Source organism: Phyllosticta citriasiana (assembly GCF_038021145.1).
Source record: "Phyllosticta citriasiana strain CBS 120426 chromosome Unknown IWZ02scaffold_4, whole genome shotgun sequence".
NCBI classification, from domain to species: Eukaryota; Fungi; Ascomycota; class Dothideomycetes; order Botryosphaeriales; family Phyllostictaceae; genus Phyllosticta; species Phyllosticta citriasiana.
Genome location: NW_027117281.1, coordinates 363,507 through 385,202, shown reverse-complemented (window position 1 = coordinate 385,202; position 21,696 = coordinate 363,507). Strand labels below are relative to the sequence as shown.

The following is a 21,696-nucleotide window of genomic DNA, read 5'->3' as shown; positions in this document are numbered from 1 at the left end:
ACAGCCATCGATTGTCATCTGTTGTTCTCCAATTCTCTGGGTAAGCTTTGATCGAGTATGGTGCTCCGACGATCAGAGGCAAGAGAAGAGACAAGGGTCATGGAGGATCCATTTGAGAACGGCGAGTCTTGGAAAGCGAGTAACAGCGCAGCAAGAGAAGAACGGCTGTAAGATTTGTCGAACGAGTGCTTGCATGGAAAGGAAGGGAGGACGCAATGCAACAATACAAGCACCCCGATCTAGTCTCCTCGTTGTCGAAAGGAAAATATTGACATGATAGACAGTCTGTGTGACTGAGAAGTGGTATCTAGGTACGTGAGCATCAAGTAAAAGCGCGCAGCCACTCACCAATCCAAGCGAGTGGCTGGCGGGCCCATCCATCTAAACAAGAGGAATCCATCTCATCATTTCTCTTCCAAACCCCCTCTCAGGTCCTCTTCACCTGTCGTCTCAAAAATCCAACGTATATAATAAGCGCAACGTTCATCAACCCATCTTGACGCCAGCAGAAATGTCCTCATTCTTGCCGACATCCTCGAAACGGCCTTCGGCTCTCTTTTCGCCGATGTTGCTGGTGGCGCGATCCATAGGGGGGCGTGCTGCGCCGGTGCGACCGCCCTGGCGTGCTGCGGCGTCTTCCGTGTCTTCGTAGTTGATGAGCAGCTCGCCATTCTTGCCGTAGCGGCGTGGTTCCTTGCGGGCGATGCCGACGAGGTTCCAAATACTCGTGGTTTTGTGGAAGATCTGCGAGGGGTCTTCTTAGCACCTTTTTGCAACCCACTGAGCGATTTGAGGCTTACCGTATCCATTTCTTCCAGCGAGCGATACGCCGTCTCGGGGAAGAAGAAGTAAGTGACGGGCACGATGGCAGCGTTGCTGGGGGATGTAAGTCAGTGGGAGAGCTAAAAAGTTGAGATAAGGACTTCAGGGTGTAGTGGAGGCCATGACAGGGAATTCAGGGAAATGTCGCTTACATGACAGCAAAAATGATGTAAGTTTGATATCCAATGCTGGAGAAAGCAACGGGTGTGACCATTACGACCATGAAGTTGAAGATCTAAAGATTGTTAGCAGTGTGATGACAAAAAGGGAGTTCCAAAACTTACCCAGTTTGCCGAGGTTGAAAGCGCATTGGCGGGTGCACGAATGCGGAGGGGCACGATTTCGGCGGGATATCTGGCTCTGTCAGCTATGATTGTTCTTTGGTTGTTGCCTCCGATGTGAAGAGGAGACCCTTGGAGGGGGGTGGACTCCACCCCGTCTCCAAGTTGTAACCACTTACAGCCACGTCATTCCCAGCCACCCGACAGCGAAGAAACTGTTGAAAACGAACAGGAATAATGCTGCAACGATACCGGCGGCCGTGTTCCTCTCAGCCGCGGTTTTGCCCTCGTTGATGGAATTGGCGATGGCGAGCACAGCCATCGACAGCGACATGCCGACAGCGCCAAAAAGCATGAGAGAACGACGGCCGACCTTTTCAATGATGAATACGGGGATCCAGGAAGCGAGGAAATACTCGGTTCCGTTGCAAGCAGCCAAAATTCGCGAGATGAAGGGGGAGAGGCCGACCTTGACCCAAGTTAGTAAATTGACCTAGAAACAACCATTGAAGCAGTCGCTTACGTAGTTTTCATAAATATTTGCGGCGTAGTATCTAGATAAACAAGTCAGTTTATCGGAGGAATTCGAAACAAGGGGGTGAAGGCTCAGGGTGGCTCACGTGATGAGATTGATTCCGCTGATTTGCTGAAACATCTGGTTGACGTAGGCGAGAACGGTACGGTGGAAGTGGCGATCTTGGGTCATCGTAAAGAGGTCGCGGAAGCTGCCCTGAGCCATTTCCATGACTGTGTCCTTGATGGCAGAAAACTCGTTCGCTATGTACACATCTTCACTGTAGAACTTGTCAGCGTCTTCTGCGCCCATTCCAACGTAACTCAACATTCCCCAAAGCTCTGGAACTAGTTTGGACTCACGGTTCTCTCTCGTTAAGGGCGCAGAGCACGTGGATGGCCTCCTCATCCCTGCCCTTGAGAATCAACCATCGAGGAGACTCTGGGAGCGGCAATATAAACACAACTATGATCAATGCAAACACAATCTGGAAGAGTATGGGAAATCTCCAGCTTATACTTGACGGTTCTAGGTATGAAAATCCCTACATTGGTCAATAAGATTGTCCAAAAAGGGGATCATAAGGGGTAAAATTTGATTTTAGGCTGAAATTGAAGAAATCGATGGCCAAGGACAAGCAAAAACTGTTGAAGAAGAAGAAGAGCACACAGACAAAAGATAAGAAGAATAAGCAGGGTAGTGGGTGGGCAGGGGGAGGGTGGGAATTTGAGGGGTTGGAGGGGGGGGGGGCTTACGAAATCGAGCCAATATGACAAACAGATGCCACCGGTGATCAGGGCACCCTCAATCATGACAAGTTGACCACGGCGATGCGATTTTGACGTCTCAGATTGCCAGGTAGGCACAGTGGAAGTATTCAAGCCGTTTCCGAGTCCAGTGACGATGCGTCCGACGATGAAGTGCGCGAGGGAAAAAGCCGATCCTTGGAGCGCAGCACCAACAATCATGATAGCAGAACCGACGAAGATTGTCCAGCGGCGTCCGAGCATATTACCGATCCAGATACATGCAACAGCGCCGACGAAACAGCCGAGATTGTAAGAAGCAACCGCGATGCCTGTTCCCAAGTCAGCCATTGAACTTGGGGGCAGCATAGAGAGGCAAAGCATACCTTGAATTGTTGCACGATGATCTTGTTCAGCAGCCGTGCCTTTTACTTCCATCTCTGGGAAAACTTTTATGAAGCTCCCGAGCGTCAACAAGCCACCCATAACCTGTTCTAGTAAGTAAAAAGCCACAGTTATGGACAATAGGCCGACTCACACCCTGATCGTATCCAAAAAGGCTGTTGTTTTCGTTAGCTTTTGTCATATTTAATCGCGTTCAACACCCGTGTCCACTAGGGACATTTCGAATAAGATAATACTCACAGGAAATCTGTCATATCCGTCAGTCAATGCTACAACTATCCAGAACAAAGAAACTTACCTAAACCCGCAATCGTTCCAATTGCCACATTCAAGGCCGTGCCTCGTAGGCCAAAATAGTTAGAGCGCTTCATGATTGCTCCCAAGATGGAAAAAGCAGTCTTCGGTGCTTCTCTTTCACCACATGAACCAAGAGCGTCGAGGAGCTCAGACCATGTGAATCGAGCGCGATTGAGGCAGGCTGAAAACACACGCCGCGAACAATCGACAAGACGCGGTGGTATATATCAACAAAAGGCGTCAAAGAGTCGAAGCTGACGCACAATGGGGGAGGACGGGGGGAGGGAGGGGTTGCGAGAGTTGTGGGGGACCGGGGGGTCAAGGCCATTATAAGCAACCAGACACAGTCAAGCCAACCAAAACGACCAGGATGCTTTCTGGGCGGTCAGGGTATAGAAAGAGAGCCATGATCGAAGAGGTGGGTGGGGGGGCAGAATGCCGCTGCCGTCGCCGCCGCAGCAGCAGACACAGCTAGCGCGAGTCCAGCTACCCGCGAGCGGACTTCATCGTCCAGTGACGTCGCGCCGCCGTTATTGGACGAGCGAAGCAGAGGCAGGGAAACGGAGATTGATGTGATGGATCCCCGGGATCGGGAGCAAACAGTCTGGGGTCCTCCACACGCGCTTAGGTCGGACGTTCGAGGCCCGGGTTGCCCGTTTGGGAACTGCCGGCGTTTCTCTCGTGACACCACGACGGGGCCCTTGTTTGATATTTTTCTTGGCCGTCATCCATCATCGCCCATGATCCCCCTCTGTCAGCCTTACTCACCCTGCTGCCCGGTATTGCGGGCGGCGGGCGGCCGGTCGGCTGGCTTGCGGCTCCTTAAGACGACGCAGAGAACCCCTTCCCTGAGAAATATCTTCCCATTATCCGGGGAAGCTTAAGCGCAAGCGGCATCCTGCTCTGGGGAAACCCTTTCTCCACGCGCTGAGCCTCCTAGCGTCAGGCCCAAAGAGCTTCTTTCTCTCTCGCCAAGCACAGCTTCTTTGATTGCTGCAAAAGCCCATCGGCGATGACGCTGCACAGATATCGGGGGACGCTTCGTCTTTGGGCCAGGCTGGGCTTCAATCATCCCCACTGTTTTCTTCTCCAGCTGGAGTTTGGAGATATCCACGCCACCGCGTTGCAACGCGCCCCACAAAATCAGCGTGAGAGAAATCTCAAAGAGTGGTTGGGCGGCGGTCAAAAGGCCGCTCCGCTCTCCGCTCGTGTGTTCAGCAGCATGCTGCAGGTAAACCCCTCCACTCGCCAGACCCCAGATGGAATTGGGGGGCCCCGCCTCCGTCGTCATACTCGCGGCCCATGGCTGCGAATTCGAGCGCGGCCTCCGTTCCCGGATCGGGACATGGCACACGGCCGCGCGTGGCTATAAGCGGTAGATGGCGGCGCCCATTGGCCGAGAAGGCATCTATCTCGTCTTGCAGGCCCATTCCGTGTGCCGAAGCCCGACGAGGGAGGGAGCTGATCCGATGGGATGCCGTCGTCCTTGAGAGTCTTGGCCGGGCCGGAGCCAACAGGTATCGCATACGTACGAGGAAACGACAGGGTCCATCGGTGCGAATTGTGGGTCAACAGCGTCGTCGAGCAAGATGCCGGCACGCGGCGCGGCAGGACAAACGACGACTCCATCACGCCGTGGGTGGCGAAAATCAAGACTTTGAGAGGGGACGAGCGTCCATCTCTCCACACTTCTCCACGCTAACGCAGCATTTCTCCATGTTGTCGAGCTCTGCGCCCTTTTCTCGTCGCACCGCACTGGTCACGACACAAAACCCACCACACCGAGCTGCCTGCACAGCCCGAAAATGACAAGGCGGCCTTGCCGTCAAAGAAGACCCCGAATTTGCCGCACCCGCAATCCAGAAACGCCACACGCAGCCCGTTCTTATTTTTCCCCAGTTTTGGAGGAGAAAGGGTCCCGGGTTTGCCCGATTTGGAAGTTCCGGGGGAATCCTTCGTCAAGGACGACCGTTTGTTTACACCATCGAGTGCAAGAATGGAGCTGAAGACGGAGCTGACCGATGATATCATGTGTGGGTTTGAACACGGATGACAGTAAAGAGTCCTAGACTCAGATCATGCAAGCCGTGGTGATTTTCAACTGCTGAACCGTAGACCTGCCACAAGACCTACACGATGGTCAGCATGAGAAACGTTGGACGGGAAGAGACTTACCGTAAGCATGCACAACACTTGCAAACATCACTCATCCAGAAGAAATTTTGCTAAACTTTCGCATTTTATCGACGAGGCTAGCTAATCCGTTGCCAGCTCATCCCCTAAAAGTTCAGCCGACAGATTACCCATGACCATTTTTTTCGAAAAAGCAGACCCAGCGCTGAGCGCGCACTCATGTACACGTTAAAGCTTCAAGTCGAGCTTCGTCAAGTTGAACTCCGTCAGGTTGCTCCATCAGGTTGAAAGAGCCCAGACGTGGAGCAGGCAGTGACCGCCTACCATTTACCGCCGTCATCGCCAGCAGCAGCAGTGTCCCAGCCTCCACCAGCAGCAGCGCCGCCAGCAGCGTCGAAACCAGAGCCACCACCACCAGCATCGAAGCCAGAGCCACCACCACCAGCGTCAAAGCCAGAGTCACCGCCACCCATGTCGAATCCACCATTGTCTTTCTCGACGACGGGCTTGGGGCACTTCTTGGCGCCGTGTCCATATTCCTCGCAGTTCTTGCACTGAACCTTGGACCAGTCTGCTTACCATTAGCTTGGCCAGTAACAACTCGACAAAAACTTACCCTTCGGCTTGGGACAGTCACGCGAAGAATGGCCCTTCTCCTCGCAGTTGCGGCACCAAGGGACCTTGGGCTTCTCGCACTCCTTGGACATGTGGCCCGGCTCGCCACAGTTGTTGCAAGTCTTGGGGGCAACGTTGGGGCACTCCTTGGAAAAGTGACCCTCTGAATCGGCGTTAGCAAAGTTGCAGAGAATTGGGACATCAACCTACTCTGCTGGCACTTGCGGCACTCGACATTGTCCATGTTGGGAGGCTCGGGGCAATCGCGAGAGTTGTGGCCGCGCTTGTTGCAGTTCTTGCACAAGTGAGGGTCGACGCGCTCTTGCTTGCAGTCACGAGCACGGTGGCCCGTCTCCTGGCAGACAAGGCACTTGACTTCGGGACGGTCAATCTCCTCGCGCTCCTGCTTGCAAAACTTCCTGGAGTGGCCAATCTCTGCGACGGTGTTAGACAAGTCATAAAACAGGACATTCGACTTACCTCCGCACTGGGTGCACTTCATGACGAAGCGGTCAACGACAAATCCGGCATCGGAAAGGCGCTCGCGATTCTCCTCGGGAGTCTTGGGCCATGCTTCCATGGCATTCTTGCGCTTTGGCTTGTAAGAGTAGTTGAAGCTCAAAGCGTAGGTGCAGCCAGTCTTGCCGGCAAAGTCGACAATGGTGTAGACGTCGCCAGCCTTCTCCTTCTTGTCAACAGCAACAATGTGGACGTTCATGCCGTCCTCGCGCATCTGCTTGTCGATATCGACCAAGTCGATTGGCTGGCCATTGGCGAGAAGGGCCTTTCCGTAGGCCTTGATGGCAATGCGAAAGTCGTCCAAGTTGCGCTCCTTGTCAGCTTCAACGAGCATGTTCCAGGCATCGTCGTCCGACATCTCCGGGACCTCCTTGTAGAGAATGTCGGCAGCGCGAGGGTTCTCGCAATCGGCAGCATTGTGACCCTCCTGTTGGCAGTTCCTGCAAAGAACAGGCGGCTTGGTCGGGCACTGCGAGGCGGGATGGCCTTCCTCGTTGCAGTGGCGGCAGGTGCCGCGAAAGACCTTGGGGTTGGGGCAATCGGCCTTGTTGTGGCTGTATACAGGTCAGAAAAGCTCAAATAGGAGAGACGGAAAACTTACCCGACCTCACCGCAGTTGTAGCACTCGCCAGTGAACTGCTTCTCCTCGGGGCAATCACGGGAGTAGTGGCCCATCTGCTTGCAACTTTTGGCTGTTAGTAAACGGTCAATGACGTAAACAGACAACTCACTTGTGACACTCGACATCTTCAGCACCACCAGCGCCACCTCCAACGTCGCCGGCACCGCCTTCGAAGCCAGAGTCGCCCTGGCCGCCCCAGTTGCCGTCGTCTCCGCCGGCGTCGGGCTGCCACTGGCCATCACCAGCAGGGACTTTAGAGCAAGAATTAGCGAAGCGTAAAGAGTTGGAAAAGAAAAGGACTTACCAGGATCCCAAGACATGATGGAGTGGTTGATGTTGGGTGAACCTAAGCGAAAGACGTCAGCTCGGGATCACGACGTTTGAGGCGAGGTAAAGGTAGGGCTGTCGCAATGCCCGACTCTCATGTTGAGGGACAATTGGCGACGCGACTGTGGGATGTCGCTCAAGTGCCGCCTGCTGCTTTGCGCTCAAGCTGGCAGAGCGGGCAGAGCGAGAACGGGTCAACGACAGGACTTACCTTTGGTAAATGTCTCGGATGAGGAAGAAGGGAGTTGAGGACGTAGTGTAATCGGGTCGAGGAGGATGGAGGTTGGCGAGGGACGGAGGAAGAGGGAGCAGCAGTGGATTTTTATCTGCTGGTGGTGATCGTGGGAGTGCGCGGCGGGTGGCTCCCGCTTTGGGGTCTCGGCAGTAGGGCTATGAGGCAGCGAGGCCGTCGTGATGGAACCTCGACCTACCAGCAAGACAGCCCTGGTTGAATACGTTCGCCTCTGTGGAATCTACATGCTGAAATCAATCAATTCCTGCATCAAAGGCAATCTGGATGCATAAAGGAGTACAGCTTCACATGAGAGCGTGGCTTGGAGGTGAGCGGGACACCACTCATGCAACCATTCGATGCGGCTAACGCTAATAGGAAGTTTCTGGGGACGTCGATCCAAGGCTCGGAAATAGATGCTCTGACGGAAGAATCTTCTGGAACAGCTCTGGGAACATGCACGAGGAGTTGGTGGCGGAGGGCCAGGCATGCGACCACCTACGAGACGACAGAGCCTCGACCGGAGGAGAAACGCCCCTTCAAATCGTCCTTCTCCAGCCTCATGTTCACGATGAAAAAAAATCTACAATCTACGGGGGTGAGACGAGAAGACGAGGGGTAGGATACGAGGGCTTCGAGTCAGCCACGGGCCTTGCGGCTCTGCCATGGATATCAAGGATCCTCTCACAGCTTCCGAGCGGATGACAATGAGGAACGTATATTGGAGGAAGAGGGCCCGCGGTGCAATCACGCAAGGATTCAAAAGATGCAGCAGAGCCAGCCACTTTACCTCGCCGCAGCTACCACGCCGCATCCACGGATGCATACAACCCGAGAGCGGAGGGTGATATCCCGGAGAAGCGCACTATGGCATACATGCTCGCAAATACCTTGGGACGACCCTCAAATATGAGAAAGATACGGCAACATCGGCCAATCTACTGCGCTCATTGAGTCGCTGAAGGCACAGGGGGAACCCGGATTCTAGCATGGGCGAAAACAATGGAGACAAGCGGCCGAAGCGCAGGGCGTCGGATTGGCTGCAGGTAGGTGAGGCAGGACACGAACCTCCCAAGTATCGCTGGACAGCAGCACTTAGAGCCGCCGCTGATCTTTTCTCACGCCGGATTGACCTCCTAAGACCCAAGTAGGTACCTCATGTGCTTCTGACGGGAAGACACAGTGCCTTTTCCAGTCCAAAAACCACGCACCTACGCATCCCTGCTGCTACAAAGAACATACATCGCGCAGTCGCACATGACACAGATATTCACACTCCTCTGCGTGTCTCGTCACCGTTCTACACTTGCATAACATATACTGAAACGGCAGTACACGCCGCACCTTCCTCACAAAGTCATGTTCAAGGGTCGAGTTGGAGCTTTGCCCACCTTCTGCCTGCACTATCCTTTGCACAGCGAGCCCGCTCCGCTGGGATCTCGTCTTGCGCTTGCTTACGAGGAAAGTCGCTGCTACTGCTGCCGCTACGGCTGGCGGTAGTGGCTCTGTCTGATCTGTCATTTGTGACGCATACACGCATAGATCAATGACTGTGGGCAGGTAGACAGGCAGGCAGTCAGTCAGGGCCAGCCTCGATAATACTACCGGTTGGGCTGTTGCAGATGCACGCTCTTCTTTTTGCCAGACGCCTACGCAGACCATAGACACAGGCAGGGAGGTGATGGGCGAGCAAGTAGGCTATGAATGAGAAAGCGAAAAGAAGCGTCCTCTCCTGTGTCCACCATGCTCTACATACATACGTACATACATGGTAAAAACAGAAGTTAGGTGTGTGTACTACACAGCATAGCCATTGTACCAAGTGCTTGCATCTCTTCATGCACAAATGGAGAGGGCAAGCTCCTGCTCTCGCTGTGTGAAAACGCACAGCTAAATAAATCTAGACACGCTGCCAGAGCAGCCAGTCAAGCCATCCATCCATGTATGTAGCAAGCAAGCAAGCAGAAGACGAGACCAAGCCGCAGCAAGATATCCCAAACCACATTCACCACCTCCCATGATCCGTCCGTCGGCGGTGCAGCAAACAAGCCATCCCATCCATCTTTCTACGCCGACTAAATACCCATCTCCTTCATGACGGCACAACCCCACGCGCCGTCCTTGGCTGCTCTCCTGCTACTCATAGCTACGGCTCCTTGGCCCGCTTTGCCTGTCCCCGTCCCCGTCCCCTTCCGCCTCATCTTCGCCTCGCGCGGGAAAAGACTCAGGTCATTTTTCGCTTTCCCAATAGCCACACCGACAACACCGCCCCTCCCATCGCCATCGCCGTCGTGAAAAGGCGTCCTCAGCGCCGGATGTACATGCATCTGCGGGCCCTGCGGCGCGCCATCCATTCCCTCATGCGCAACAGCGCGCTGCTGCAGAAGGTGGTGGCGCGGATTCAGGTGGTGCGAGCGGTTGTGCTGGTGGTGACGATGCTGCTGCTGCTGCAGTGTCGTCGACGTCAAGCTGGTGGTGGCCATGATGAGGGCGTCTGGCAGGCTGAGGTGCCGCCGTTTGCGCGCGCGGTGTTGCGGCGGCAGCGGGGGCAGCGTTTTCCAGGCGTACGACTCGGGCAGCGGGGCGCGGGATGATGTGCGTGGGGGAATGGAGATGAGGGTGGAAGAGGCGATGGGTTGGGGTTTTGGGACGAGGGGGTCGGAGGTGGTAGGTGACGCTGGTGATGGTAGTAGAGGCGACGCCGACGCCGACGTGCGAGGAGACGTCTGCGTCGCTTTGGAGAAACAGTCAGAGGTCATGGCCGGAGAGACAGTGGGAGACGGCGACGAAGATAGCAGCGCTGCGCTGTCGGTTTTGAGCTGGTGGTGCGTCTTGCGACGACTCAATGTCTGCGGGAGAAACGGCGTCGACGACGACGCGTGAAAGAAGCTCGTCTTGGGTCGAAGCAACGTGTCACGCCCACGGTCATCCCGATGAGAGATCACGCTTTGCGAGCGGCTCCCCAGTGCGTAGCTCGTCTTGGGCCGCGGCTTGAGCTGGCTGCTACTGTACGCGCGAATGGAGCGCAGACGACTGGTCGACGAGTGCTTTGATAGGCCCGAATGCTGCTGATGTGTCGATTGTGAGCGGGCAAGGTCGAACATGGATAGATTGGAGCTGCGGCCGCGCGGCTTGATGGAGCGCTGCGTCGTTGAGTGCGACCTGGCGAGATCAAACATGGAGAGATTGGAACCTCGTCCGCGCGTCTTGAACGGCCATGCGCAGTTTGCCTTGTGTCCGAGGTCCATCCAAAAGGTCGACGCCTTTTTCGACTCGCGAATCGTCATGTCGACCGGTTCCTCGCTCTCTTCAATTCGTAGCCTCTCTTTTTCGATGCTCAGTCGCCTGTACAAACCCCTCAACTGCATCCCCAATTCGAAACTTTCTCGCATGACTTTCTCAACGTCTTCCCCATTCTCAGACGCGGAATGGAGATGCTCCATCCAGCACTCGACAAAAGTGATGCGCACGCCGCGCCGGTTGGGTTCAATCTGACTCCGAGCAAGAATGCCAACGCGCAGTGCAAAAACAATGGCAGGCGAGCTTCCAACTTGCGCAATAGCACACGCTAGACAGGAGCGCTTATGAAACTGGGCCGGCGCCGAAGCCGACAAGGCCAAAAGTTTAGACATGGAGGCCGAAGTCGACAAAGATAGAGAGGATTGCAACGATGATGCCATCGAGTACATCCTTGGAGTGCTGTTTGGCGACATCATAGAGTCGCGTCTCCCAAGACGACGTCGAATGTCCCGGAATGGGCCGTCGTTTGGCGTCTCTTGCAATTTGTGGGGGGCCGCCGTTGTCCACAATGCAGGCACTGCCGAAAGCGCATTCATGACATCTTCATGTTGCCGGGTAAGTCTTCCAGCATCGGATAAAGGGTCGAGGATTGCCGGAATGTGATCTTCAATCTCTTTTTGCAAGAATGTAAAGATGCTTCGGATGAGGTCGACATTGAGCTGCGAGTGGAGTTTGCAGAGACCTCCCTCGGCATCTGTGGTCGTCGTTTTTGAGCCGCTCATCCAGAATCGTGAGGAAAATGGCGAATTGGACTTGGTCCGCAAGTGGGCCGGTAGACTTTCAATTTGCTGGCGCGTGAAGCGGGCATACGTCGCCCACATTGGCGATTGCCACGAAATCGCCGGAGAAGGCGCATGCGACAAGACGTTTGTGAGCTGTTGGACGTCGGAAAAGGTAAGATTTTGAAAAGTGGCCACTGAACGACGAGCAGTACTCGACCGACTTGCTGTGCATGATCTGTCGTAGGGATCCGGTGTCGTGGCTGGGAGATTTGCAGTCGTGTTGAAAGAATCAAAGGGCGCAGCAGACTCGGTGGCATCTGCGTCTTCCAGCTTGTCGAACCTGTGGCTGCGGACAGCTCGACCAGACCGAAACTTGTAAGCCAGCTTGAGAGTCATAATGTCGCGTCGCTCAATTCGATATTGGCTGCAGCTTGAGGTGTGACAGTCGCATAGGTCGATCGAGGGATGGCACGGTCTTCTTGAACTTGCACCAGTGTCCCTTGGCCAGCCTCATCATGGCGAGATTCTGCGATCCGGATCTACGCGAGCTGGTATGCTGTCGCTATCCAGGGGTTTGGGATGGAAGACGGTTTAAACCTTTTTCGGCTTTTTTGGGACCTCGACTCTCCCTGGATTCAAAGTTCCATGACCGATTCGGATACAAGTTGCCATGATTAAAAGAAATTTGAGGAAGAGAAATTCGTGAGAACAAAATGAGTCTGCATGAGTGCAAAGTAGCCCAGCCTCTTGAAGAAAGAGAAATTGAGTTTTGAAAACGGATAACGGTAGGGAAATGCTCGTGAAGAATGTGGAACGTTCGATCGGGATGGGGCTTCTAGCCATCAAGCACTGGGTTCGGAGACTCCCAGGAATGAGCTGGATGCGATCCTGCGATGAACACAAAAATCCCGACCACAATTTTTTTCGAGACTGAATGTGCGCAAATGATCTCTGAATTGCAACACCAGTCGAAACAGTCGTAAGCAGCCAGGAAGACGTTTGACAGTGTCGTGGCGAATGTTCCGTCGTCTCTCGCGCGAGTCTTTCATAATCACGCAGAGAATCGGGCGCAAAGAGTGGTGGACGCGTGGTATGGTCGTAAGCCTTGAGACTCAACTTGGCAGTAGATAAGCTTCCAGCACAAGCTATACAACAGACCAGGCCCAGGCGGAGAAAGGAAAATGCGGGCCGTTGAACCAACGTCCTTTGTCAATGCAGCATGCTTCAATCAACTATTTCCCTGAAAATCTTCGAGGCAGATTTGATCATCGGTCCAGCAAAATCTAGGCTGGAAACGGCCAGCACTCATAATTGTCCTTCTCGAAAGGAGCACCGGAGAAAGTGCGCATATATGGTCCACCGGGATGACAGAATCTCCTGAATTGGATCATGAATGAGGCTTTGGGGTTCGGCTGTGGTGAAAGCCCTTCACATTTGCTTGGGACCAAATGGCTGGGGTTTCATTTTTCGTTGTTGCTTTTTGCTGTCGAGCTGAGAATATGTCGAAAATTGTTTGTCTCGTCGGCGATAGCAATCAGAAAGTAAAAAGTATTGCCACAGATTGATGCCGACAAATAAAAGTCTCAAAAAGAAACCATCGCATGCGTCGATCAAGCTCTGCGTCATCTGTGAGGTTGACCCACAGACGTGGTTGCGCTAATGCAGTGTCGAGGACGTTTACCCTCTGGGAAAACGGATACTCCAAGTCGCGTGGCCTGGCTTGACAATGGGATTGGCCTTTGCGAGAGGCATTGCTTTTTCGACAAATTGAGCGCTTCCCAATCCATCGACATGCAGATTTGCCGCCACAGATATCCACGCCCCGAGCAAGCGGTCCTCAGGGTGTTGTTTGCCAGAATCCAATTTTGTACACCGTTTCAGTATGACAGCCAATAGAGGCGAACTTGCTTGATTTGAACCAGAATCAAAGGCTCACCGTGTGACTGCGTGGATAATGTCCTTAATCTCTTCCTCGTTGATTGTGCATGAGCTTCTCCGACCCATGTCATGGTCGGCACCAGCTTCGAGATCTAGATGCGCCCTTTGTGAGCCAGTTCTTGAAGGTCTGCGCATTTGCTCGTTTGATCGACTTTGGGCCAGGTACCACTGACTGTCTCGCTCTAGACTTTCGGTAATGGAAATGAGGCCCGAAGTGTCACAAGCGCTCAGGGCCTGTGGCGTCCTCAGCTGTGTCGTCGATGGCTTTCGAGGCATGGTTCCCATTTCCACACTGTCTCCATCTTGCTTGCTTCCTTGTCTGCTGCGTGTCTTGGTTGATCCCTGAGATTGATCTTGAGAACCCAGCTGCCATGTTGGTACTGGCTGGTCGTTGTTGGTTCTGTGACTGCCGCTTGCTTGGTTGAGTGAGCCTTTGGAGAATTTCTTGATGATGCTCGAGCCCCAATTTCTAGATCCGCTCGATGAGCTTTGGGTAAACGTTCTGACTGCTGTAAACCAATGCTTGAAAAGGGGTCGAAGTGTAGCGAGCGATCCGGCGGTTATACCCGCGCCGCATTCGGTTATAGACCAAATAGCAATCATGGTCGCGTTCCCTGTCCCAAATCAGTAAAGCCAGTAAAGCTAGCGTACAAACTCACAAAAAAAGTCAGTTGGACTGATGAGGCCATCAATGTATTTGATTCGCACTGTAGAGCAGACGCTCCCACTGCGCTCTTCAGTACAAATAATTCACCGGGTGAAGAGACTTACATGGTTCCCAAAGACAAGATTAGTAGGACCGAAATCTTTCCTCGCATCTGCATGTTGGCCTGCAGGACGATTTGCAGTGGCAAAACGGCATATGTCCAGTCTGTGAATGCCCCAACCGCAGCAGAAAGGTATGCCAGAGCACGCTGTACATCTCGAGGAGCGCATTCATCGGCAACGTAGCGGACCAAGTAGTCTTTTGGATTGCCGCACATGAAGATGAGGTTGAAGAAGAAGAATACGCTGAGCAATGTAGTGAGGACCATGACAGCGTAAACGAAACATCTTTGCCAGGGCCTGATGAGGATGCGGAGGAAGAAGACGCCAAGGGAAAGCTTGACAGTCATGGCCGTGACGACATACATGGTCTCTGATACGATAACCCACTATTCGCAGTTCAGCCAATATAAGTCGACAAGTCAAAAGACTTACATGAATGGCCTGTCCGATGACTAGCGTATGTGTTCCACCTCCATATTCAAATGCAATAACAATGATGCTGATGCAATAGACGGTGAAGAGGACCTGAGATAGTCAGTAGGTTGCAACTCTTCTTTTGAAGCAATGTTACCAAGGATATACACATCAATGCATCGTCCCATCCAAAGCTTCTAATCATGCGTATTCTGACCCAGCATCGCGCTCCAACAGAAACACAAGTCAGGACCAAGAAAACAATGCAGACGGATAGCTCTGCTGGAGCTTTGGAAGCAGTTTCTGAGAGCGGATGAAAAGTAGCCATGTTCCGATTGTCGTCCTAGGTCACCAAGATTCTGTTAATGGCGACATCAAGAGGACGAGGAGTTATATGACGCTGCGCAAGACTGGGAAAAAGCATTTGGTCTGGTCGACGTAAGATGTAGGAATAGGCGGGCCGCACATCTTAACAGGAACATGGTCGCGGAGTCGTAAGCCAGACAGGGTGTTCCAAGGAGGTGGGAGAAAAGAGGCGGGTTTGGGCTGAGTAGCAGTCTTGGGATAAAGCGGCCCCAGTTTTGCGCAGATTTTCGTCTTATTCATGGCTCCTTGCAGAGCAATCACGGACATGATCACACATTTGGACCGTCTTGAGAGGCAGTGTAACCAGTCGAGTGGATGTCGGGAAAAAGAACGAGGCGACAGGGATCAAACTGCAGCCTGCAGCGATACATTGAACAATTGTCGGAAGCAGATGACGAGCAGATCTCGTTGAATCTCGTCCTAGGTGGCGCATGTCCATGTGGTAAAAGACGTTAAAGTCTCAGGTCTGTACAATCTTCAGCCAGCAGAGGTGTCCAACTGGCGGTGTGCTCCACGCGAGATCCATAGCTCTGGAAATTGCTTTGCTGTTGGGGGATGGGGCCGCAACGGACTCGCCAGAGACGGGAAAAGCCGCCGTGATGATTTTGCAAGGGTTGAGAGACGTTACGTTCGGTTGGTGATGATGCTTTTTTCGGTGGTGGAGAGAGTGGGTTCAGGTTCCGAGAGAAAGGAAGTTGCAGGGTACGCGCGCTTGGCGGCGAAAGCGTTGGACGAGGACGTGACGGCGGTCAAAACAAAACAACACAACACCATGACCCCATCAGCCAAGCTGTTCAAAAAGCATGCCGCAAGCCACCCGTCAACTTGTCCAGGCTGAGGCCGACCCCGACAGGTTCTTGGATCCTCCGTCAGTCATGGAAGATACAAGTCCAGGCGATCCCGGAACCGAGCTGGAGGAGTTCATGGTCGATGCAGATGCTGAGCCCGGAGAAGATGACATGGACGACGAGCCTCCAGGTGAGTTTACTCATCTTTTTGCCTAGATACGACTTGTCACTCCACCGCTCCACTTCTTTTCACACCCCTGTCGTTCCTTCAGAGTGCCGCGCGTGGAGTAACATTGCTTTTCATCCTTCAATTGAGCACTCGCAAGCCTCGAATAAACATCGCCACAGTCACATTTCACACTAAACAAGTCTAGATTCGCCAGGCACTAGCACACCTCTGCCACCCAACATCAAAGAAATCTCATCACTTGCATCATGGTCTGCATCAAGTAGCAAACCGGGCTGTGGGGTTGCACAACTCCGTCTACCCTCGACCACCAGCTTTTGGCAGTCTGACGGGCCGGCACCGCATTATCTCAACATTCACTTTTTCAAAGTGGTTGAAATTGTTGCAATGCGGATATTCCTCGACTTTGACCAGGATGAGAGCTACACGCCAAAAGAGATTGCTTTTCTTGCCGGCATGGGCGAAATGGACCTGCAAGAATGGGCAGTCATGCATCTCGTCGAGCCAAGAGGATGGATCAATGTCGATTTTGACGGAGTTGGCGCAGTGGAAGGGTCTGAATCAGAGGATTCGGATGATGAAGTGGAGGAAGACGAGGAAGAGGGTGAAGAGGGTGCTAGGCGCAAGAAGCGATTGCCAGCCTTGCGTGCCATGCTTGTCCAAGTCAAGATTGTCGAAAACCATCAAAATGGAAAAGACACGCACCTGCGAGGGTTGCAGATATTCGCCAAAGACAAGATGAATCGGGAAAAGAAGATATCGGCAGCAAAGATTGCGGCCATTTCTGGCGCCGACTGTTCAAAGAAAAAGGCCAAGATGATTCCAGACATGGACTTGGGCTTTCCCGAGGTGGAATTGAGATAGATAGATAGAGACATGTACCTATTCTAGCCAAACTTCAACTGTTCGAGTCGACTCAGTTGTGCTGCATCCATGTCAGCGCATGACTCGCCCCATCCGCCCCGCCTTGGGTGCCCGTGGGAGTCCAGCTAAGTGCGCTCGTACAACTGCCGCAACCTTGTCATCTCACCTCCAGAATCGCCATGGACAAGTTCACAAGCATCGCAAAAGGCGGGTGGCACCCGAACAAGGACAGCCGTACATGCTCGTCGTCCGATCAGCCCAAAGGCCTCCGTGATCGAGCTGTGAGTGGTTTCCAAGCACGACGTTTCCAACTTGTCCCACTAATGACGCATTTGTTGCAGAAAGGTCTCATGGGCAAGAGTAGCGATCCATACGAAGCATCTCGAAACCACCAATCTCGTCCTCTGTCGTCCTTGAGGGATCCCGCATCGTTTGCGCCACCCCCAAAACACTACGCCGCTGGAGGAAGTGGTTCGACCAACGCCGTCGTCCCCGTCAGAAGCGGCTTGGGCGCGCCCTTGTCGCAAACCGAAATAGAAGCATCGCAGGAGCGTCAGCGACAGATTGAAGCAGCGCAGAGGGAAGAGGAAGAAGCTGCAAGGCCTCCGCCAGGCCCATACCGTGTCGACACCACCGGCCTGTCAACGTCGCATCTTCCTCCCCCACCAGTCAGGAGGCCTGGTTCAGAGACGTCCACGCCCGTCAACTCGTCCACTCCTCCAACTTCAAGACCTGCCTTGCCTCCACCAGCACCATCCGGCGCAAAGCCGAGACTTCCGCCTCGTTTGCCGCCAAGACAAAACTCCCACCCCGATCTTTACGCCCCAGCACCACCACCTACGTACCAAGAAAGCGTCAATACACCGCCGCCGAATCCTGAAAGTGGCATATTGAACAGCGGAGCAATCAGTAGGCTGGGAAAGGCTGGAGTTTCAGTCCCAGGTTTCAACATTGGGCGGACGGCTTCTCCGCCGGTTCCTGCACGCGCCAGCCCTCCTCCGCGGCAAGACCAAAATGCGCCGGCCTCTTCATCAGGCCAACTATCGGGCTTGCAGTCGCGCTTTTCGAGCATGCGATTAGGCTCATCAAGCTCTTCCGAAAATACCCCCACCCAAGGCACTTCGTTTGCGCAAAAGCAGGCGGCGTTCAAGACCGCCCAGTCCTTTCACAAAAACCCGTCTTCAGTGTCGTTTAATGACATGCGCGGCGCAGCATCAACTGCAAACAACTTTCGTCAGAGGCATGGTGATCAGGTCGCTGCCGGGATGCAGACGGCCAACGGGTTCAACCAAAAGTATGGTGTTTTGGACAAAGTCAACGGTAACACACCCCCAGCGAGTACAAGTACACCCCCAGCAAGCACAAGCACACCCCCAGCAACAGGGGCGTTGGGCAAGAAGCCGCCGCCGCCGCCGCCGCCGCCAAAGAGGAAAGATTTGGGCGGATCGGGGGGTCCCCCGCCGTTGCCCCTAGCTAGCAAACCACGACCCGGGCAACCTTGAATCGACAGCGACACAAGCAAGCTTGTGGCAGCGATCAATTGGATGGTAGAGACCATGCAGGCGCTGTGAAATTGTTGGGCTGAAAGTTTGATATGGGTGTCGCGTGGACGCTACGCTACGAGATGCGGTTCGGTTCGACCTATCATGGTGTCCCAAGTTGCCGAGGCGAAAGGACGGGAGGACAAAACGAGCTTGAAAGCCGAACAATACGACGGACGAGCGGACGGTAGGTGGTCTTTGGCGAGGACGAGAAGAATTATTTGAGGAATGCAATGGCCAGGGCGGACATGGGACAAGAGAAATGCCATGATGCGAATTGAGTTCGAGAGAATGCAAGATGTGAGGAGCCGCGGTCAAGGACACAAGCGCAGGGCAGGGCAGGGCAGGGCAGGGCAGGAAAAGGGCAGGAAAAGGGCAGGAAAAGGGCAGGAAAAGGGCAGGAAAAGGCCAAGGCCAAGGCCAAGGCCAAGGGGTGGAGCGGTCCGACGCGGGATGGATGTCGATGGGAGAAAGTGTTGGGGCGCTGCGTCGCTAACGTCATGCTGATCTTTTTTCCGTTGCGCCCGCCATTATTTTCTCGTCGGTTCCCTGTCTGGTTGTCTATGCTACTTCTTTCTCTCCACGACTCGACTCGAACATCTCACCTTCAATCTCCATCGAGGTTTGGTCGCGTGCCTCCACTGCCACCTCACCTCACCTCACGCCCTCGCCCCACTCGTCCACTCGCCGTCCGAGCTCAAGCTCCCTCGATCCTGCATGGAAAGCCGTTGAAGCCCCGGCGCGCAACCCTTCCGCTCTCACCACCCGTCCTCGACTTTCGTCGCCATGTCGGGTCCTCAGTTGCACCTCCAACTGCCCGATCGGAGCCTTTTCAAATTTCCTCCAGACTTGGCTCCTCCGGCTGTTGCGCCTCCACCCGTCGACGACACCCTGCTTTGGAGAGCGCCTTTCGCCATTGACGCCCACACTTACAACAAGGCCCTGTCTCCTGCCGTCCCCATAACGATAGCCTCGATATACGCCGTCACCGTTACTGTGCTCAATGCATACAACCGCTCGTGCGGCAACAAGCCATGGTGGATAAGCAAGACAAAGGTCTTTTACGGCTTTGTCCTGGCGCACAACATATTGCTGGCGCTCTACTCGGCAATCACCAATCTGGCCATGTTTGGGGCCTTGCTGCGCATCACGCCCGGATTCCAGGGCGCCATGAGCTTCCAAAGCGGGCTGGTGGAAAACGTCGACGCGTACTGCAAGATGAATGGACCGCGCGGGCTGGGCGACGCGGCCATGTTCAACGCCACGAGCAACGCGTGGGAACTCAAGAACCCAGCGCTGCACCTGGCGGGCAATGGCGAGCCGGACCCGACGGACGTGGGCAGGCTGTGGAACGAGGGCCTGGCGTTTTGGGGTTGGCTATTTTATCTGTCCAAGTTTTACGAGGTGCTCGACACGGCAATCATCCTGGCCAAGGGTAAGCGCAGCTCCACGCTGCAGACGTACCACCATGCCGGCGCCATGCTGTGCATGTGGGCGGGCATCCGCTTCATGTCGCCGCCCATATGGATGTTTGTCTACATTAATTCTGGCATTCATGCGCTCATGGTGAGTTTTAGCTCGGTCTGGACGGATGAAGCAAGCTAATTTTGCCAGTACACTTACTACACGTTTGCTGCGCTCGGCATTCGCGTTCCCCAGCGCCTCAAGCGCACCTTGACGACCATGCAGATTGCTCAATTCGTGGTCGGTGCATCATTTGCCATGCTGCATTTATTCGTCGCATACACAATCCCCGTCTCGACGCCCTACACCATTATCCACAAGGTGACGGCGGCCGTCGAGTCCCTGGCCTCTGAAGCTTCTGCGGCTGCCGTCTCGGCCGGCTCCGTCGCGGCAGCAGGCGTCAACTGGGCTCCCACGTTCAAAAAGATTCTGCTGCGCGCCGTCGGCGAAGAAGGCCTGGCCGAAAATGTGCGCGACGATGCGGGCAGTGTCCTTAGTGGTGGCGCGGTGGCGCGTGGTGTTGAGGTGATCGAAGAGACCAAGTGGAAGAACGAATACGTCAAGGTCAATTGCATCGACACGACGGGCCAATCGTTTGCCATCTGGCTCAACGTCATTTATCTGATGCCCCTGACCATGCTCTTCACGCGCTTCTTCATCCGCTCGTACCTCAAGCGCAACTCTAGCTCCTCTCCTCCAAAACAAACACAAACACTCGCCGCCGCAACATCCGACGCTAGGCGCAACGTCAACAACTGCGTCGAAGGCTTCGGCACGTCAATCGAGAAGGCCGAATTCGCCGCCCTCCCCCAACAGCTCCAGAAAGACCTCAAGCGCCTGCAATTCCTCATCAAAGACAACGCTGCCCCGCAGCTGCTCGTCTCCAACGCGGTCAGGGACGTCGAGCGCGGCGTTCTCGCGACTAAGGGCAGTGTGAAAGCCGCGGGAGAGAGAGCGTTGACGTTTCTGAGGGACAGAGCGAGGGGCTTGGGGGTTTTGGGCGTGGATGAGGCGGAGAGTGAGGACGGTGAGCGGAGTGAGGAACATGAGGAAGAGGATGTGGCAGAAGAAGACCATAATAATGGCTGGGTCAATGGCAATGGCAACGGTAACGGCAATGGCAATGGTCATGGCCTTGCTAACGGCAACGGCGCCACCACTACCGCCACCTACGCAGACATGGTTAAGCACTAGCAGCGCCTCTTCCGCATACGCGTCGGGCCCGGTTTGCTCGCTGCGGTGCCGGCGCCGGCCGGCGAGGGATGGATGGAGGTTGAGGTTGCGTCTGGGTCTGGGTCTGGGTCGGGGTCGGGGTCGGGGTCGGGGTCTGGGGACGATGATGCGGCGAACACGCCGCCGGAGGAGGAGGAGGAGGAGGAGGAGGACTAAGTGAGGATAGTAAAAGGGGAAAGGGGGAATGGCGAAAAAGGTGGAGACAAGAGGGTGAAGAGGAGGGAGTGGATGCGCCGTGCTGTCATTGTCATTGTCATTATTGTCGCCGTTGTCGCCGTTGTCGTTGAGGTTTCTTTCTTTTCCTTCTTTTCTTTTTCACCACTTTTTCTTTTTCCTTTTTTTTTCTTTTTCTTTTTCTCCTTTCTTCTCATTAGAGCGCTCAACCAACCGGTCAATCAAACCAACCAACCAACCAACCAACGGACTGAGTGAGTAAGTGAGTGAGTGAGTGGATGGATGGATGCATGCATGCATGCATGCATGCATGGATTGGCTGCTGCATGATGGGAGTGGGAGTGGCAGTGGCAGTGGCAGTGGTGGTTGTGGTGGAGTTGGTGGTGGTGGAGTACGTGCAGGTAGCAAGAGTAGTACTAGCAGA

The 21,696-nt window shown here is 54.3% G+C and overlaps 8 protein-coding genes across 8 annotated transcripts; 3 read left to right on the top strand and 5 right to left on the bottom strand.

Annotated features, from left to right (window-relative positions):
- Nucleotides 1-252: 252 nt before the first annotated feature.
- Nucleotides 253-3,345, bottom strand: IWZ02DRAFT_200134 (sugar transporter STL1). Its single transcript, XM_066762556.1, has 13 exons — nt 3,067-3,345; nt 3,009-3,015; nt 2,902-2,923; nt 2,750-2,852; nt 2,373-2,695; nt 1,980-2,161; nt 1,724-1,897; nt 1,627-1,657; nt 1,283-1,572; nt 1,107-1,176; nt 975-1,057; nt 801-876; nt 253-744 (listed from the first exon to the last, which is right to left on the bottom strand). The coding sequence occupies exons 1-13, from the start codon at nt 3,137-3,139 to the stop codon at nt 487-489; spliced, it is 1,692 nt and encodes a 563-aa protein (XP_066624341.1). The 5' UTR covers nt 3,140-3,345; the 3' UTR covers nt 253-486.
- Nucleotides 3,346-5,256: 1,911 nt separating this feature from the next.
- Nucleotides 5,257-6,810, bottom strand: IWZ02DRAFT_200099 (uncharacterized protein). The gene has a single exon (XM_066762555.1). It carries the CDS (start codon nt 6,688-6,690, stop codon nt 5,416-5,418), a length of 1,275 nt encoding a protein of 424 aa, XP_066624340.1. The 5' UTR covers nt 6,691-6,810; the 3' UTR covers nt 5,257-5,415.
- Nucleotides 6,811-9,381: 2,571 nt separating this feature from the next.
- Nucleotides 9,382-12,028, bottom strand: IWZ02DRAFT_199933 (uncharacterized protein). Its single transcript, XM_066762554.1, has one exon. It carries the CDS (start codon nt 11,929-11,931, stop codon nt 9,589-9,591), a length of 2,343 nt encoding a protein of 780 aa, XP_066624339.1. The 5' UTR covers nt 11,932-12,028; the 3' UTR covers nt 9,382-9,588.
- Nucleotides 12,029-13,467: 1,439 nt separating this feature from the next.
- IWZ02DRAFT_431347 (uncharacterized protein) lies at nt 13,468-14,983 on the bottom strand (the record flags this gene model as incomplete). The annotated part of the gene is made up of 5 exons (XM_066766157.1): nt 13,468-14,087; nt 14,133-14,200; nt 14,245-14,627; nt 14,674-14,766; nt 14,813-14,983. 5 exons carry the CDS (start codon nt 14,981-14,983, stop codon nt 13,468-13,470), a joined length of 1,335 nt encoding a protein of 444 aa, XP_066624338.1.
- A 1,235-nt stretch (nt 14,984-16,218) lies between these two features.
- IWZ02DRAFT_374445 (anaphase-promoting complex, subunit 10/DOC domain-containing protein) lies at nt 16,219-16,860 on the top strand (the record flags this gene model as incomplete). The annotated part of the gene is made up of 2 exons (XM_066764758.1): nt 16,219-16,533; nt 16,627-16,860. Coding segments are annotated over 2 exons (549 nt in total), but the record flags the coding sequence as incomplete, so codon positions are not given.
- Nucleotides 16,861-16,936: 76 nt separating this feature from the next.
- IWZ02DRAFT_199908 (uncharacterized protein) lies at nt 16,937-18,490 on the top strand. Its single transcript, XM_066762552.1, has 2 exons — nt 16,937-17,141; nt 17,202-18,490. The coding sequence occupies exons 1-2, from the start codon at nt 17,040-17,042 to the stop codon at nt 18,360-18,362; spliced, it is 1,263 nt and encodes a 420-aa protein (XP_066624336.1). The 5' UTR covers nt 16,937-17,039; the 3' UTR covers nt 18,363-18,490.
- IWZ02DRAFT_199909 (uncharacterized protein) lies at nt 18,491-19,045 on the bottom strand. The gene has a single exon (XM_066762553.1). It carries the CDS (start codon nt 18,901-18,903, stop codon nt 18,619-18,621), a length of 285 nt encoding a protein of 94 aa, XP_066624335.1. The 5' UTR covers nt 18,904-19,045; the 3' UTR covers nt 18,491-18,618.
- Nucleotides 19,046-19,187: 142 nt separating this feature from the next.
- On the top strand, nt 19,188-21,059 carry IWZ02DRAFT_468420 (GNS1/SUR4 family-domain-containing protein; the record flags this gene model as incomplete). The annotated part of the gene is made up of 2 exons (XM_066768630.1): nt 19,188-19,967; nt 20,016-21,059. 2 exons carry the CDS (start codon nt 19,188-19,190, stop codon nt 21,057-21,059), a joined length of 1,824 nt encoding a protein of 607 aa, XP_066624334.1.
- Nucleotides 21,060-21,696: the final 637 nt, after the last annotated feature.

What these genes read in the sequence shown, in the direction of transcription:
- IWZ02DRAFT_200134 (XM_066762556.1), bottom strand. Translation starts at nt 3,139, where the DNA reads ATGAAGCGCTCTAACTATTTTGGCCTACGAGGCACGGCCTTGAATGTG. An exon ending in TGTCATATTGGCTCGATTTC is followed by an intron (nt 2,162 to 2,372) that starts GTAAGCCCCCCC and finishes TGACCAATGTAG; the next exon opens with GGATTTTCATACCTAGAACC. An exon ending in TTTCAACCTCGGCAAACTGG is followed by an intron (nt 1,058 to 1,106) that starts GTAAGTTTTGGA and finishes AACAATCTTTAG; the next exon opens with ATCTTCAACTTCATGGTCGT.
- IWZ02DRAFT_200099 (XM_066762555.1), bottom strand. Translation starts at nt 6,690, where the DNA reads ATGTCGGACGACGATGCCTGGAACATGCTCGTTGAAGCTGACAAGGAG.
- IWZ02DRAFT_199933 (XM_066762554.1), bottom strand. Translation starts at nt 11,931, where the DNA reads ATGACTCTCAAGCTGGCTTACAAGTTTCGGTCTGGTCGAGCTGTCCGC.
- IWZ02DRAFT_199908 (XM_066762552.1), top strand. Translation starts at nt 17,040, where the DNA reads ATGGACAAGTTCACAAGCATCGCAAAAGGCGGGTGGCACCCGAACAAG. An exon ending in AAGGCCTCCGTGATCGAGCT is followed by an intron (nt 17,142 to 17,201) that starts GTGAGTGGTTTC and finishes CATTTGTTGCAG; the next exon opens with AAAGGTCTCATGGGCAAGAG.
- IWZ02DRAFT_199909 (XM_066762553.1), bottom strand. Translation starts at nt 18,903, where the DNA reads ATGACGTTAGCGACGCAGCGCCCCAACACTTTCTCCCATCGACATCCA.